Here is a 15,404-nt window from a genome sequence, read left to right on the forward strand (position 1 = left end):
GATCTATCTTCAGTGTAAAAATCCAGTAATTCTTACAGCTCTTCGTGGAGTAAATTCAAAATTTCTGTTTGGCAGAACATACAAAAAATGAAATTGCACCCAGCCAGAGTGAACTGTAAACCATTTCATAGAATCAGCAAAATATTTTAGTATTGATCTATATGATGAACATTTCAAGTTTTCCTCATCGCCGTCAGATTTCTAACTTCTAATCGACTCATAGTAACAATCTGTGAGAGAATTGAACTCGTAATTAGAAATACGGATGTTGGAGGATCCAATTATATGTTGATGAACCTGATCGCCGTTTTTCCAAATCACATTCAGCCAAAGTGAACCAAATCCACTGTATTTTAAAATCAATTTATTCTCAACAATTCAAAAATCAACTGGTTTTGAATACCTGCGTTATGTCCATACACTTTATACTGATACTTTAACACAGAAGCCGTCATTGAACAACAAGGATAATAAGAATAATAAAGGTTAAAAAAATCAAACACTTGGTTCGCTTTGGCTGATCGAAAAATGGCGTTTTCACGAAAACCATCCTTGAGAAGAATGTTTAGAACTTGATTCTGACTTAACGACTGACCTTCAGCTAGGTAAAATGACCTAGAGGTAACGCGCTTGGTTATCACTCAAATGATCCAAGTTCGATTCTCTTTCGTATTTTTGAAATTTGTTTTGTCTTGGTTCACTTTGGCAGAACATTTTCATGGTTTTCTTCGACCAGCATAAATTTGAAGTACACAAATTGCTCCACTTTCACATCTCAGCACCTCAGGACATACAAGGACATCATTTGACATAATCACTCTTGCTCTGTGCCTGCACAATGCATGGCCTATGAAAAAAAAACATGGGTGGCAATTGCTGAGCTGGGCGGGCTTCCGCCGTTCATATTTCAAACTATTTTGAGACCTCCGTGGTACTATACTATACGCGTCCTCTCTGATTCATGTTAAGGATTGTGAGTGATATCGACTTCAACCTCAGACGATGAAAAATCGAGATTTTTTTTCACAATCCGACTGGTTTTCTCTGAAACAAAGAAACACAGTCAGCCACACTGAACTATATACCATATTCCAATGTTTTTGTTCAGCCAGAGTGAACTGAGTGCAAAGTACTGAGAAATTAAATGTAATTATATCAATGATTTCAAATAATTTACATGTATTCTTCATCTCTGATGGTTAATAAAGGCTTGTAAGCTACATGTGTGCGGAAAAGTTTCAAATTATCTTAGCTGTTGTTTATTTGTGAGTTATTGAACTTTAAACTTAATTATTTCGGAATAAACTTTTTGGCGCTTAGTTCGGTTTAGCAGAACCCCGGCCATTTCACCACTTACCGAATGTCCCTGATGTGGTTTAAGACTAGCTTCATGCAAATTGTTTATCAGTTTTTCTAAAAAGTCGCAAATTGATGTAATGTATGTATAGGTTTGGTTCATTTGCGCATTTCGCCAGTTCCGGCGAGGCACTCTAATCTGGTTCCGGAACACTACCGGTAAATGTGGCCTGAGACTATTTTCTTGCTGATCGTTCTTCGCGTTATCGAAGAAGCCGTTATTTAATGTGCTGCGTGTATGCGTTTGGTTCCGTTCTTCATTTGACCACTTCCGTCGGGGCACCTGGAACCGGTTTCAGCACACTATTGGTTTTCCAAAATATGGTCTATGTTTTTCTTTTGTTAACCGTTAATCAGGTTACCTAAAAAGTCATTTAATGTGCCGAATTTATGGGTTTGGTTCTCCTTTACATTTGACCACTTCCGATGGGCAACCGTAATCTGTTGCTGAACACTACCGGTTGCCCCGAATATGGCCGGAAACTTTTTTTTTTGCCAAATCAAAATACCTTAAAATCCGCGGTTTGATGTGTCGCTTGCATGGGTTTCGTTCACTTTTATATATGGCCATTTCCGGAACCGGTTCCGGATCACTACCGATTCAGATATGTTCTGAAAATATTTCCCTGCTTACTGTTCATCAGGATAACAAAAAAGCCACTATTTGATATGTCGCACGGATGAGCTTGGTTAACTTTTACACTTTGCCACCTCCGGCGGGACATCTGGAACCGGTTCCGATATGGTCTGAGAATGTTCTCCTGCTTACTGTTCATCATGTTACCGAAAAAGCTGCGGTTTGATATGTCGCATGCATGGTTTTAGTTTAATTTTATATTGGCCACTTCCAACGTGACACCCGGAACCGGTTCCGGGACATAACCGGTTCAGATATGGTCTGAGAATATTATCCTGCTTACTGTACATCAGGATATCAAAAAAGCCACTATTTGATATGTCGAATGCATGGGTTTGGTTAACTTTTATACTTGGCCACCTCCGGCGGGACATTTGGAACCGGTTCCGGAGCACTACCGGTTCCGACATGGTCTGAGAAAGTTTTCCTGCTTACTGTTCATCGCGTTATCGAAAAAGCCGCGGTTTGATATGTCGCATGCATGGGTTTAGTTCACTTTTATGTTTGGCCACTTCCGGCAGGACACCTGGAACCGGTTCCGGGACACTACCGGTTCAGATATGGTCTAAGACTATTTTTCTGCTTACCATTCATCAAGTTATCCAGAATGCCGAAGTTTGATGTGCCGCATGGATGGGTTTGTACCGTTTTCATATCTGGCCCCTTCCAGGGGTACCGGTCCGGAACACCTAAATGGCCATAACTCCGGAACAGCTGGACCGATCTGAACCATTTTCAATAGGAAACAATAGGACCAGATTCCGCGTCGAATGAACCGTCGGTCATTAAAATCGGTTGAGGTTTACTGCCAAAAAGTGATGTGAGTTTTTTGTACACATACACACATACACACACACACACATACATACACACACACATACATACACACACACAGACATCACCTCAATTCGTCGACCTGAGTCGATTGGTATATAAGACTTGACCCCTCCGGAGGCTCTATCAAATTTTCGTTTTTGGAGTGAACATATGCCTTTCGGTACACCTTGGTGTACGAGAAAGGCAAAAACTTCTCCCGGAACTGTCGGTGGAATTCCTCGATAAATTTCTCCAGGGATTCCTCCATGGATTCCGCCAGAAATTCCACCAATGAATTTCTTCAGATATTCCTCAAAAATCCCTCTAGGAAATCTTTCATAAATTGCTCGAGGTGTTCCTTAAATCATTCCTCCAGAAAGCCGCAAATATTTTTCCAGAAATTTTTCAAAGAATTCCTTCAGGAAATCCTCCAAAAATTTTTCCAGGAATTCCTTCTTTTTTTTCAGGAATTTCTCCAAAAACCCCTTTAAGGATTCTTCCAGAAAGTTTTCTAGAAATTCTCCAGAGATTCATCCTTGATTCCTTCAGGAATTTCTTCGGGAATTCATCCAGGAGATGAAATCAGAAATTACTCAAAAAATCCTTCACAATTTTCTCGAGGAGTCCCTCTAGACATTCCTCCAGGAAGCCATAAATATTTGTCCAGAAATTCCTTAAAGTATTCATCAAGGAATTTCGCTAGTTGTTCCATCACAAAATTCTTCAGGAATTTATCCAGAAATACCTCCCGGAATGCAACATGGATTCCTCCAGGAATTTCTCCAGAGATTCCTCAAGAAAATCATCCAGGAATTTCTTCAGGAATGTTTTGCAAAAATACTTCAAATAATTCTTTCGGGAATTCCTCCTGGAATTCCTCCATTATTCCTTCAACAATTCCTTCGTTAATTCCATCTTGAATACCTCCAGGAATTTCTGCGAGGACTTCTAAAGGAATTCCTGTTCGAATTTCTCCAGAAAATCCTGAAGAAATTTCTCCCGGAACTCTTCCAGGAATTCCTCGAGAAATTTCTCCAGTGATTTCTACAGAATTTTTTTCAGGATTTTTTCTGGAATTTTTCAAGGAATCTCTCCAGAAATTTCTCCTGGGACAACTATAAAAATTTCTCTATTAATTGCTCCAGAAAATCATCTAAAAATATTCATGGATTCCTCTAAGAATTCCTCTAGGTATTCCTACAAGAATTTATCCACGGATTTCTCCAGAAAAAAACTTCTCCTGGAACTGCTCCAGGAATTCCTCGAAAAAAAAATCTTCAGGTATTCCTCCATGGATTTTGCCAGGATTTTCTTCAGGAATTCATCAATGAATTTCTTCAGTTATTTCTCAACAACCCCTCAAGAAATTATTTTGCTCGAGGAGTTCCTTTATTCTTTCCTCCAGGAAGCCGCAAATATTTAACCAGAAATTTTTCAAAGAATTCAAAGAAATCCTCCAGAAATTCTTCCAGGAATTCCTACATTGTTTTAGGAATTTCTCCAGAAAAACATCTAGGGATTCTTCCAGAAATTGCTCTAGTAATTCTCCAGGGATTCATCCTGGAATTCCTTTACGGATTCCTTCAGGAATTCCTCCTAGGATTGCAGCAGGGATTTCTCCAAGAATTTTCCAAAGCTTTCTCTAGGATTTCCTCTATGAATGTCTCCAGGGATTCCTCCTGAAAATCCTCCAGAAATTCTTCGAATGACTCTAGAAAGAATGCCTCCAGAAATTCCTCTAAAATTTGTTCACGGATTCTTCCAAAAATTCCTTCAGGAATGCCTCCACTGATTCCTCCAGAAATTGCTCCACAAATTCCTCCAGAGATTTCTCAAGTAATTTCTGCAAGGATTCGTCATTGAATTCCTCGAGTAATTCTTCCACAAATTCATGCAGGAATTTTTCCTCCATGAATTATTTCATGGGTTCCTTCATAGATTCCATCTGTTACCCCTCCAGTGTTTCATCCTGTAATTCCTTCACGGATTTCTTCAGGCATTCCTCCTTCCCTGATGTAATCAGGGACTTCTCCAGAAATTTATCATAGCTTCCTCCAGGAATTCTTCTAGAAATTCCTTCAAATGTCCCTCCAGAAATTTCCTCAGGGATTCCTGCAGAAATTTCTCCGGACATTCTTGCAGAAATTCCTCCAGGAATTCTTATAAGGAAGCCTCCAGGCATTCTTCCAAGGATTCCTTCAGGAATGCCTTCAGAGATTCCTCCAGAAATTCTTCCAGGAATTTCTCCAGGGTTTCTTCCAGGAATACCTCCAGAGTTTACTCCTGGAAATCCTCCAGGGGTTCGTCAATGAGCCCCTGCTGGGACTCTTCCAGAAATTTGTCCAGGAGTTTTTCGAAATATTTCTTGTTGGCACAGCCCCGTACCACCCGTCGACAGCGCAACCACTGCGCAACATACGTTCCACGCAAGGCAAGACAACACCGGTGGATGGATAAACGGTGAGCAGAGCATAACTGTCAGTGAGTATGTTGGTGTGAGAGGGAGATGGTAAAAATATAAACGGTAAATAAAATTATAAACAAAAACAGAACGAAGAATATCAAAATGGTCAAATTAAGTTTCGAGTGAAGAAGTGTTGCTTGAGGAGGTAGATTTTTGCGCTGAAAGTGAAGTTAGAGAAGTAGTTTGCTTGCTGAAATACCAAATAATAATTTCAAAGTAAATCTAAAGGTAAGGGCGATTTGAGATTTGTGCGTAGGCTTGTATCAAATAGTGTTTTATTGATAGGTGAAATAGCCGTCGATCCGACAGTGAGCCGCCATACCTGCGAGGAATAAGGGATTATCGAAGAAAACTATAAAATGTGAGTAAATAGTAGAAATTACTGAAAAGAACAATTATAACAATGTGAATTTGTTTATTCCTTTTGATTATTTTGAACATAAATATAGTTTCAAGCTGCTTGCAAAAGTTTAAATTGCCTGCTGTGAAAATTCTGTTTTCATTAGGGTGGTCCAAAAAGGAACAATCTTGAAAATTTTATAAAGTTCCGACCAAACCCAAAAATGCAAAGTCCTGATAAGACAGGTTTTAATTGCGCGGCTTGCGACCGTCCTGATAACGAGGAGTCGCAAATGGTATTTTGTGACCACTGCCAGCGGTGGTATCACTTCGGCTGTGTTGGCGTGACAGCTGATGTCAAGGACGTTTCGTGGTGCTGTCAGAAGTGCGTCGGAAGTGCAAGTGAAGGTGTTGTTCCTGCTGATGTGCAAGAGGGGCTGAAAGAGCTCGAAGCGGAGAAGGCGAAGCAGAAGCGGGAAATGGAGAAGGAGAAGATTTTGCACCGGAAGCGTCTGGAGATGAAGCAGGAGCTGTTCGAGATGCGCCAGCAGCTGGAGAAAGAGAAGCGGGAGATGGAACTCGATTTCGAACAGGCGCAAATGGCGAAGAAGCTCGCGGAAGAAGAAGCCCATCAGAGGAAACTCGACAAAATGCGGACGGAAATGGAGGAGAAGCTGAAGCAGTTAAAGCTGAAGCGGAATTCAGGAGCGGCCGATGGTGAAAAGGAGCTGGATCAAGCTGTCGGAGGCGGTAAAGTGGGAAGCTCGAAAAGCGGAACAAAGAAGAAGACGGAATCGGAGCAGACGAAGCCGGGGAAAGGACTCGAGAAGCAAAAGTCGAGGAATGGAAAGCCTGGAAAAGCGGATGCGACGGTAGCGGACTTCGAAGATCCGAGAGGAGCGTACCAGAAGCACTCGACTCCGAAAGTTTGTCGGAAACTGACACTGAAGCCGGATGGAGGTCCATCCAGTCTGCCGGAGAGTTTTTTGATCGGGCGTGGCGGAGATTCGACGCCACTTGGACGACCAGGGGTTCCCAAACCCGAGAAGGTGAAAACCAAGAAGATGAAGAAAGTGGTGGAAGTTGTCGAGTCGGAAAGCGCGAGTTCCGGCGAAGAAGAAGAAGAAGAGTCCGCTGAAGAGGTGGAAAGCTGCGAAGAAGAAGAAGCAAGTTCCAGCGAGGAAGAGGAGAGCTCCGCAGAGGAGGAAGATAGCAGCGAAGAAAGTTCGGAAAGTTCCGAAGAAGAGAGAAAGGAAGAGAAGCCTCGTCGGAAAAGCGGAAAAGGCAAGGATGGGCGGAAGAATCGGCAGCGAGAACCGACGAAGGCGCAGATGTCCGCTCGGCAATTCCTGTCCAGGAAGTTGCCAACGTTTTCTGGCAGGATGGAAGAATGGCCGATGTTTATCAGCAGCTACGAGACGTCGACGAAGGCGTGCGGCTTTTCCGACGTGGAGAATTTGGCGCGGCTACAGGAGTGCCTGAAAGGAGAGGCCCTGGAGGCGGTAAGGAGCAGACTGCTTCTGCCGAAATCCGTCCCAAAGATTGTGGAGACACTGCGCATGCTGTACGGCAGGCCAGAGCGACTGCTCAATATGCTGTTGGCGAAGGTGAGCAATGCAGCGCCACCGAAAGCGGATCGGCTGGCGAGTTTCATCAGTTTCGGAGTGGTAGTGCAGCAGCTTGCCGATCACCTAGAAGCGACCGGACTAACGACGCACTTGGTCAACCCGATGCTGATCCAGGAGTTGACGGAGAAGCTACCGGCTGGCACCCAGCTGGAATGGGTACGATATCGCAGGAAGACCAAAGTGGTGACGCTGAGGACGTTATCAAATTTCCTGTCAAGCATCGTGAAGGACGCTAGCGAAGTAGCAGCGTATGGAGAAGGTACCCCCCGTTCCGGAGAATCCGGATCGAAGAAAGGATCGAGAAGCAGAGCGCACGACGGCTACGTGCACTCGCACGACGTGGAAGAGAATAGGAGTTCGAGTCCACCCAGGAGGGAGAGGAAGCCCTGCCGGATTTGTGGCAGAGTGGATCACCGGATCCGGAACTGCGAGAAGTTTCGGAGGCTCCAGCTCGGAGAACGATGGGAAGCGGTGCGCAGGTGGAAGCTTTGTCAACTGTGCCTGAATGAGCACGGTAACGCCGGCTGCAAGCTTAGCTTCCGCTGTAACGTTGAAGGCTGTAAGGAACGACACAACCCGCTGCTTCATTTCGTCAGGCCAGCCGCAGGACTAAACTGCAACGTTCACGCCGCCCAGCCAAAACAAACCGTGATCTTCCGGATGATGCCCGTCACGCTGCACTGTGGCAAACACTCCGTGAACACTATCGCGTTTCTGGATGAAGGATCATCGTACACACTGGTCGAACGGGCATTGGTGAACCGTTTAGGAGTCCGAGGCGCGGCACAGCCCTTGCGCGTAACTTGGACCGCAGGAGTTTCCCGGATCGAGAAAGACTCGCAGTGCGTGAGTCTCTTCATCTCGGCGAGAGGATCCGCACAACGTTTCCAAATAAAGAGCGCCCACACAGTGGAGAGTTTAAAGCTTCCGCAACACACGGTAGCCATTTCGGAAGTGGTGAGGCAATATGCGCATCTCCAAGGCCTACCGATCACCGACATCCAGCATGCCGCTCCACAGATTTTGATCGGGCTGAAGGATATTCATCTTTACGCGCCGTTGGAATCGCGAATCGGTCGACCGGAAGAGCCGATAGCAGTAAGGTCGAAGCTAGGCTGGACCGTATACGGGCCGACGGGACCGGGAAACGTGACTAGCGGAATGGTCGCGCATCATTCGTGCAGCCCGGTGTCCAATCAGGAGCTTCACGATCTCCTGAAGAGTCACTACACGCTGGAGGAGTCCGGCATTTCCATCGCCTTGCTTCCGGAGCCGGAAGAAGACAGAAGAGCGAAGGAGATTTTGAAGAAGACGACGAGGAGGATCGGCGATCGTTTCGAGACGGGTTTGCTGTGGAAGGACGACAACATCGAATTTCCCGACAGTTACCCTATGGCGGTGAAGCGGCTGATGTGTTTGGAGAAACGCCTGCGGAAGGATCCCGAGCTGTATGTCAAAGTCCGTACCATGATCGCCGACTATCTCGTGAAAGGCTACGCACACGAAGCGTCGGAGTCGGAGCTGCTAGCGTTGGATTGCAGCAAGGTGTGGTACGTTCCGCTGAATATCGTCTACAATCCGAGAAAGAAGAAGTTTCGTCTGGTGTGGGACGCCAGAGCGGAAGTTAGAGGAGTGTCGCTCAACTCGAAGTTGCTGAAGGGACCGGATATGCTGACTGCCCTGCCGGCGGTGATATGCAAGTTTCGGGAGCGAGAAGTCGGTTTCGGAGCAGACATAAAGGAGATGTACCACCAGCTGCGGATTCGAGATGAGGACAAGCGAGCGCAAAGGTTTCTGTTTCGAAACGATCCGTCGGAGAAGCCGACAGTGTATGTGATGGACGTAGCCACTTTTGGGTCGACGAGCTCGCCATGCTCGGCGCAGTACGTCAAGAACCTGAACGCGAAGGAGTTTGCAGGACAGTTTCCAGCGGCGGCGGTGGCCATCGTCGAAAACCACTACGTCGACGATTATTTCGACAGCGTAGACACGATCGAGGAAGCTGTGAAACGAGCGAAGGAAGTACGATACGTCCACTCCAGAGGCGGTTTTGAGCTCCGCAACTGGGTCTCCAATTCCGAAGAGTTCCTGGATGCGATGGGAGAGCGAAAAGAGGATCAGTGCGTGCGGTTCAGCGAGGATAAGGAGTCCGGATCCGAGCGAGTACTGGGGATCGTGTGGAGCCCGGCAAGCGACGAATTCTCGTTCTCCACCAAACTGAGAGACGATCTGGAGCCGTTCCTGTCCGGCGAGAAGCTGCCGACCAAAAGGATCCTGTTGAGCTGCGTGATGAGCTTTTTCGACCCGTTAGGACTGTTGTCCATTTTCACGTTCTATGGGAAGCTGCTGATTCAGGACCTGTGGCGTACTGGATGTGAGTGGGACCAGCAGATCGATGAAGAGTGTGCGGAGAAGTGGAGCAACTGGATCCGGAGGCTTCCAGAAGTCGACGAAGTGCGCATTCCCCGCTACTATTTCCGTGGCGGATTTTCACTGCGATACGACAGCTTACAGCTACACGTTTTCGTAGACGCTAGCCAGGACGCGTACGGTGCCGTGGCGTACATCCGCATCGAGACGGCCACCGGGCCGTTATGCTCGCTCGTGATGGCGAGATCTAAGGTAGCACCGCTGCAGCACATGTCCATACCGCGACAGGAGCTGCAAGCTGCAGTGTTAGGAGCGAGGTTGGCGAACTCCGTCGGCGAGACGATTTCGTTGGAGGTGAAGCCAGGGTCGCCAGGTCATTTTTTGAAAAATCTGGATGATTTAGGAAGTTTTGTCTGGAAAAGTCTGGATTGAGGGAAAAACCCTACAAATTCCGGGCAAAACCTTACAAATTCCGAGAAAAACCTTACAAATCCCGAAAACAAATGTCTGGATCTTCCAGATTTTTGCAAAATGATACCTCAAAAATCTGGATAAATCCAGATAAATCTGGAAGGTTGGCAACGCTGGGTGAAGCAGCGTTTTATGTGGTCCGACTCGAAGACCGTGCTGTCGTGGATCCACTCCGACCACCGTCGGTACAAGCAGTTTGTGGCGTACCGGATCGGCGAGATCCACAGTCTAACGAAGCTCGCAGAATGGAGATGGGTGCCGACGAAGCGCAACGTGGCCGACGCGTTAACGAAGTGGGAAAAGGCGCACAGCCTGCGACCAAGCGGACCATGGTTTCGTGGCCCAGACTTTCTGTACCAGCCGGAGGATTTTTGGCCGGAGCAAGAGGCAGTGACACCGAACACTAGCGAGGAGACCCGAGCGTGTTTGCATTTCCACGAAATTGCAGTCACTGAGCCGATGGTGGACCCGCTGCGGTTTTCGAAGTGGAAGATTCTGGTCCGGACGGTAGCGTGCGTCTACCGGTTTGCATCGAACTGCAGAAGGAAGAGAGATGGGCTGGTGATCGAAGTCGTACCGGCCACTGCAAGAATCAGCAGCGTCGTGAAGAAACACGTGCGAACGAAGCTAGTGCCGCTGAAGCGGGACGAATACCGGAAAGCGGAGGCGTATCTCTGGAGGTCGGCCCAAGCCGATTGCTTCGGAGACGAGGTCTGCACATTGGTGAAGAACCAGAAGCAGCCAAACCAGCAGCAGCAACCAGTAGAGAAGAGCAGTAGCCTGTACAGCTTGAGCCCGTTCCTGGACGCCGAGGGTGTACTACGGATGGAAGGCAGAGCGGCGCAAGGATCGTCGCTACCATTCGAGCTGCGGTTTCCGATTATTTTGCCGAAAAAGCATCCGGTGACCGACAAGCTGCTCGACCACTATCATCAGCAAGTAGCTCACGGGAACACGGAGACCGCAGTCAACGAAATTCGGCAGCGTTTCTACGTCCAGAATCTGCGAGCGGAACTGAAGAAGATCGGAAGAATGTGCGTCTGGTGCAAGGTGCAGAAGTGTCGCCCGTCGAACCCGAGGATGGCTCCGTTGCCGGAGTCGCGAGTGACGCCGCATCTGCCACCGTTCAGCCACACCGGCGTGGACTACTGCGGACCGCTGACTGTTACTGTCGGCCGCAGATCAGAGAAGAGGTACATCTGCCTGTTTACCTGCATGACGACGAGGGCTGTCCACCTTGAGGTCGCTCACAGCCTGACAACTCAAGCGTGTCTGATGGCCATACGGCGGTTCGTGTGTCGCAGAGGGAAGCCGCTAGAGTTCTACTCGGACAACGGCACAAATTTCCAAGCAGCAAGCAAGGCCATCATGCAGCGAATCGAGATCGAGTCAGAGGACGAATTTACGGATTCCAGGACCCGCTGGAATTTCAACCCGCCCAGCGCACCTCACATGGGCGGGGTTTGGGAGCGATTGGTTCGCTCCGTGAAGGCAGCACTGACCGTGCTGAACGACGGGCGGACGATAACGGACGAAGTGCTACTGACGACGATAGCGGAGGCCGAAGACCTCATCAACTCCCGGCCACTAACGTACGTTGGCCTGGAACCAGGAGCAGAGGGAGCGTTGACGCCGAACCATTTTGTTCGCGGCGTTGGCGCAATCAGCGAGGAGCTTTCAGTTCCACCGACGAGCGAAGCCGAAGCACTGCGGGACCGCTACAAGCGGTCACAGCGACTGGCGGACAAGCTGTGGGCTCGGTGGGTGTCCGAGTATCTGCCATCCATCAACCAGCGGACGAAGTGGCTCTCCGAGTCGCCGCCACTAGCGTGTGGTGATCTAGTGTACATCACCGATGAGGCCGTGCGGAAGAGCTGGATCCGGGGCATCGTGACGGACGTCTACCCGGGAGCGGACGGCAGAATCCGGCAGGCCATGGTCGAGACGAGCAAGGGTAAGTTTAGGAGGCCGGTGACCAGACTGGCTGTGCTCGAGGTACAGGAGGGTAAATCCGGTGCAGCCGAGGAGCCCCACCAGAGTTACGGGAGGGGGTGTGTTGGCACAGCCCCGTACCACCCGTCGACAGCGCAACCACTGCGCAACATACGTTCCACGCAAGGCAAGACAACACCGGTGGATGGATAAACGGTGAGCAGAGCATAACTGTCAGTGAGTATGTTGGTGTGAGAGGGAGATGGTAAAAATATAAACGGTAAATAAAATTATAAACAAAAACAGAACGAAGAATATCAAAATGGTCAAATTAAGTTTCGAGTGAAGAAGTGTTGCTTGAGGAGGTAGATTTTTGCGCTGAAAGTGAAGTTAGAGAAGTAGTTTGCTTGCTGAAATACCAAATAATAATTTCAAAGTAAATCTAAAGGTAAGGGCGATTTGAGATTTGTGCGTAGGCTTGTATCAAATAGTGTTTTATTGATAGGTGAAATAGCCGTCGATCCGACAGTGAGCCGCCATACCTGCGAGGAATAAGGGATTATCGAAGAAAACTATAAAATGTGAGTAAATAGTAGAAATTACTGAAAAGAACAATTATAACAATGTGAATTTGTTTATTCCTTTTGATTATTTTGAACATAAATATAGTTTCAAGCTGCTTGCAAAAGTTTAAATTGCCTGCTGTGAAAATTCTGTTTTCATTAGGGTGGTCCAAAAAGGAACATTTCTAAAGAAATTCCTCCATGAATTCTTGCACGAATTTCTCTAGGGAATTCCTTCAATATTTTTTCCAGCAATTCCTTTCGTAGTTCCTCCTGCAAATTCTACAGGAATTTCTCTAGACTCCTCTTCCAGTTTTTGAGAGCTTCTTCAAGAATTCTTTCAAGCACTTCTTTAGTAATGCCTTTAGGGATTCCTCTAGAAAGTCCTTCAAGGATTCCTCCTGAAATTCCTCCAGGTATTTCTCCTGGAATGCCTCCACGAATTCCTCCAGATATTTCTCGAGCTGGTAAAATGATTCTCAAAATGATCCACGGAATGCTGTTTTGATGCGCGAATCACAAAATCTAATCTATATATAAAAATGCAGTGGCAAACGTGGGACCGCGCAACTTGCGAACGGAAGGTCCGATTTAGGTCGTCTTAGTTTTATTCTGTTAGTTTTCACCCAAGGAAGGTTTATGAGGCAAAAACATTGAGAAATAGTGATTTTATGAAAATCGATTTTCCATACACTTTGATCGGGGAGTCCGGGGGATCTGAACTTGGAACGTCAAAAAAACGTAGTAGGCAAGACAAAGTTTGCCGGGACAGCTAGTGGTATATAAAATTCAATTGGGTTCTTTAGGGGTATCCGGATTACTTCTTAATCGGATTCTCCGCCCAAAAATTAGTCGAAATCCTAAATTTCATAATTTTTGGAGTCCGGGAACTATTTTTAAAATGCATTTAAAGTTTGTATGAGGAAATTTTTTTGTTCGGGTCCAACTGTCATTTTATCGATTGAACTGTCATCGATCAACTGTCCACAAAAATAAAAACTGTTTTGTTAATTTAACCATCAAAACAAAAGTATTGGAATCCAATAAAATCACGTTATATTCAGAAAAATGAGCTCTTTCGATTAGGCAATAGAAAATTGCAATATTTTATTCACTAGACAACCCAATTGTGGATGATACAATGAACACCAAGAAGGTGCATAGTTCATTAGTATGGTGCATTGAATGCTGATATGAAGCATGTCATTCATTGATGTCAGTATGATGCATTAGAGTTGACATCGTACAAGAAATGTATTTCGATGTACGAAACTTCATACAATAATAATGGTGCAATAGATGCCTAGATGATATAGTGAACGCCACGATTACTCATTAAAGGCTTTAGTAGTACATGAAATTTAAAGATGGTGCATGATTTCGCAATTAGACACATATTTGATTCAAAGTTGGTGCGTGAGATGGTGCCTAGATGATTCTGTGAACATCATGGTGGTGCATGATGTCAGTATGGTGCATTAGCTTCACCATGATTCTGTTATACTCGTCATGTTTCATATTAAGATGCACTTGCAATTCGTGCAAAGGTGCAGGAAACTCAATGTGGCACAGAAATCAACATGTTCCAGGTACGTGGAATACTATTTTGTATGCGAAATGTCAAAATGGTGCATCAAATTCAAATGTAAACCACATCATAATGATGCATAAGATGCCTAGATGATATAGTGAATACCAAAATGGTGCATGGAAAGCTTTGAAAAAGGCGTATGATGCTAGTGTGCTGCATTAGTTGTCACCGTTATTCAAAGATTATCAACATGTTGCATGGCTAGGTGCACGAATTGCAAAAATGGTGCATAGAATACAAAATAAAAGTATTTTATGTGATACTCACAACATAATGGTGCATCAATTACCTAGATGATATAATAAACGCTGAAATGGTGCTTGGAAAGCTTTGATGGTGCATGAAATTTAATGATCGTGAATATCAGTATGATGCATTAGATTCCTAGTTGATTAAAAGATAGTGCATGAGATCAGCATAATGCGTGGATACCTAAATCATTCTGTGGACTCTTTGAAGAAGGTACATGATGTTAGTGTGCTGTATTAGTTGTTACCGTTATTCAGCGACACTCGATATTGTGTATGGCTAGGTGCACGAATTGCAAAAATGGTGCTTGGAATTCAATGTGGTGCTGAAGTCACCATGGTTCACGTACATGGATTACAGTTTTGGAATACGAAATGCCAAAATTGTGCATGTTATTCAAATATGGTGCTGACATCACTGGTTAGTTAAAAGATGGTGCGTGAGATTAGCCTAGATGATTCTGAGAACATCATAGTTGTGCATAAGATACTAAGAAATTGTATGTATCAGTGGTGCATTTGTTGCCACCATGATTCTGTGATTCTCAACATTGGGTGGTTAGATCCAAAATGCAAGAATTGCAAAAATGATGCATAGAATTTAATGTGGTGCGGAAGTCAACACGGATCAGGTACATGAAATACAATTGGGTGTACGATATGGCGAAATGGAGCTTATGAAATTCAAATGTGAAATAAATGCTTAGATGACGAGATGGTGCTTAGATATTTATGTGGTCATCATGGTGGTGCATGGAATGCAAAGGAGCTACATGATGTCTGTATGGTGCATTAGTTTTACCATGATTCAGTTATTCTCAACAAATTCCATAGGTGCACGAATTGCAAAAATGGTGCAGGAAACTCAATGCGGCACAGAAATCAACATAGTCAAGGTACAAAGAATGCTATTTTGTATGCGAAATGCCAAAATGGTGCATCAAATTCACTTGTAAACCACATCATAATGGTGCATAAGATGCCTAGAT

At 45.7% G+C, this 15,404-nt stretch overlaps 2 protein-coding genes across 2 annotated transcripts; both read left to right on the plus strand.

The window, feature by feature from the left end:
* Positions 1-5,836: 5,836 nt before the first annotated feature.
* LOC134286861 (uncharacterized) lies at positions 5,837-10,202 on the plus strand. Its single transcript, XM_062848552.1, has 2 exons — positions 5,837-9,964; positions 10,185-10,202. The coding sequence occupies exons 1-2, from the start codon at positions 5,837-5,839 to the stop codon at positions 10,200-10,202; spliced, it is 4,146 nt and encodes a 1,381-aa protein (XP_062704536.1).
* A 1-nt stretch (position 10,203) lies between these two features.
* Positions 10,204-12,752, plus strand: LOC134288476 (uncharacterized). The gene is made up of 2 exons (XM_062853457.1): positions 10,204-12,461; positions 12,519-12,752. Exon 1 carries the CDS (start codon positions 10,214-10,216, stop codon positions 12,224-12,226), a length of 2,013 nt encoding a protein of 670 aa, XP_062709441.1. The 5' UTR covers positions 10,204-10,213; the 3' UTR covers positions 12,227-12,461; positions 12,519-12,752.
* The last annotated feature ends 2,652 nt before the right edge of the window (positions 12,753-15,404 follow it).

This window comes from Aedes albopictus, chromosome 2 (genome assembly GCF_035046485.1).
Source record: "Aedes albopictus strain Foshan chromosome 2, AalbF5, whole genome shotgun sequence".
NCBI classification, from domain to species: Eukaryota; Metazoa; Arthropoda; class Insecta; order Diptera; family Culicidae; genus Aedes; species Aedes albopictus.

Coding starts and splice junctions, on each gene's coding strand:
- LOC134288476 (XM_062853457.1), top strand. CDS start 10,214: ATGTGGTCCGACTCGAAGACCGTGCTGTCGTGGATCCACTCCGACCAC.
- LOC134286861 (XM_062848552.1), top strand. CDS start 5,837: ATGCAAAGTCCTGATAAGACAGGTTTTAATTGCGCGGCTTGCGACCGT.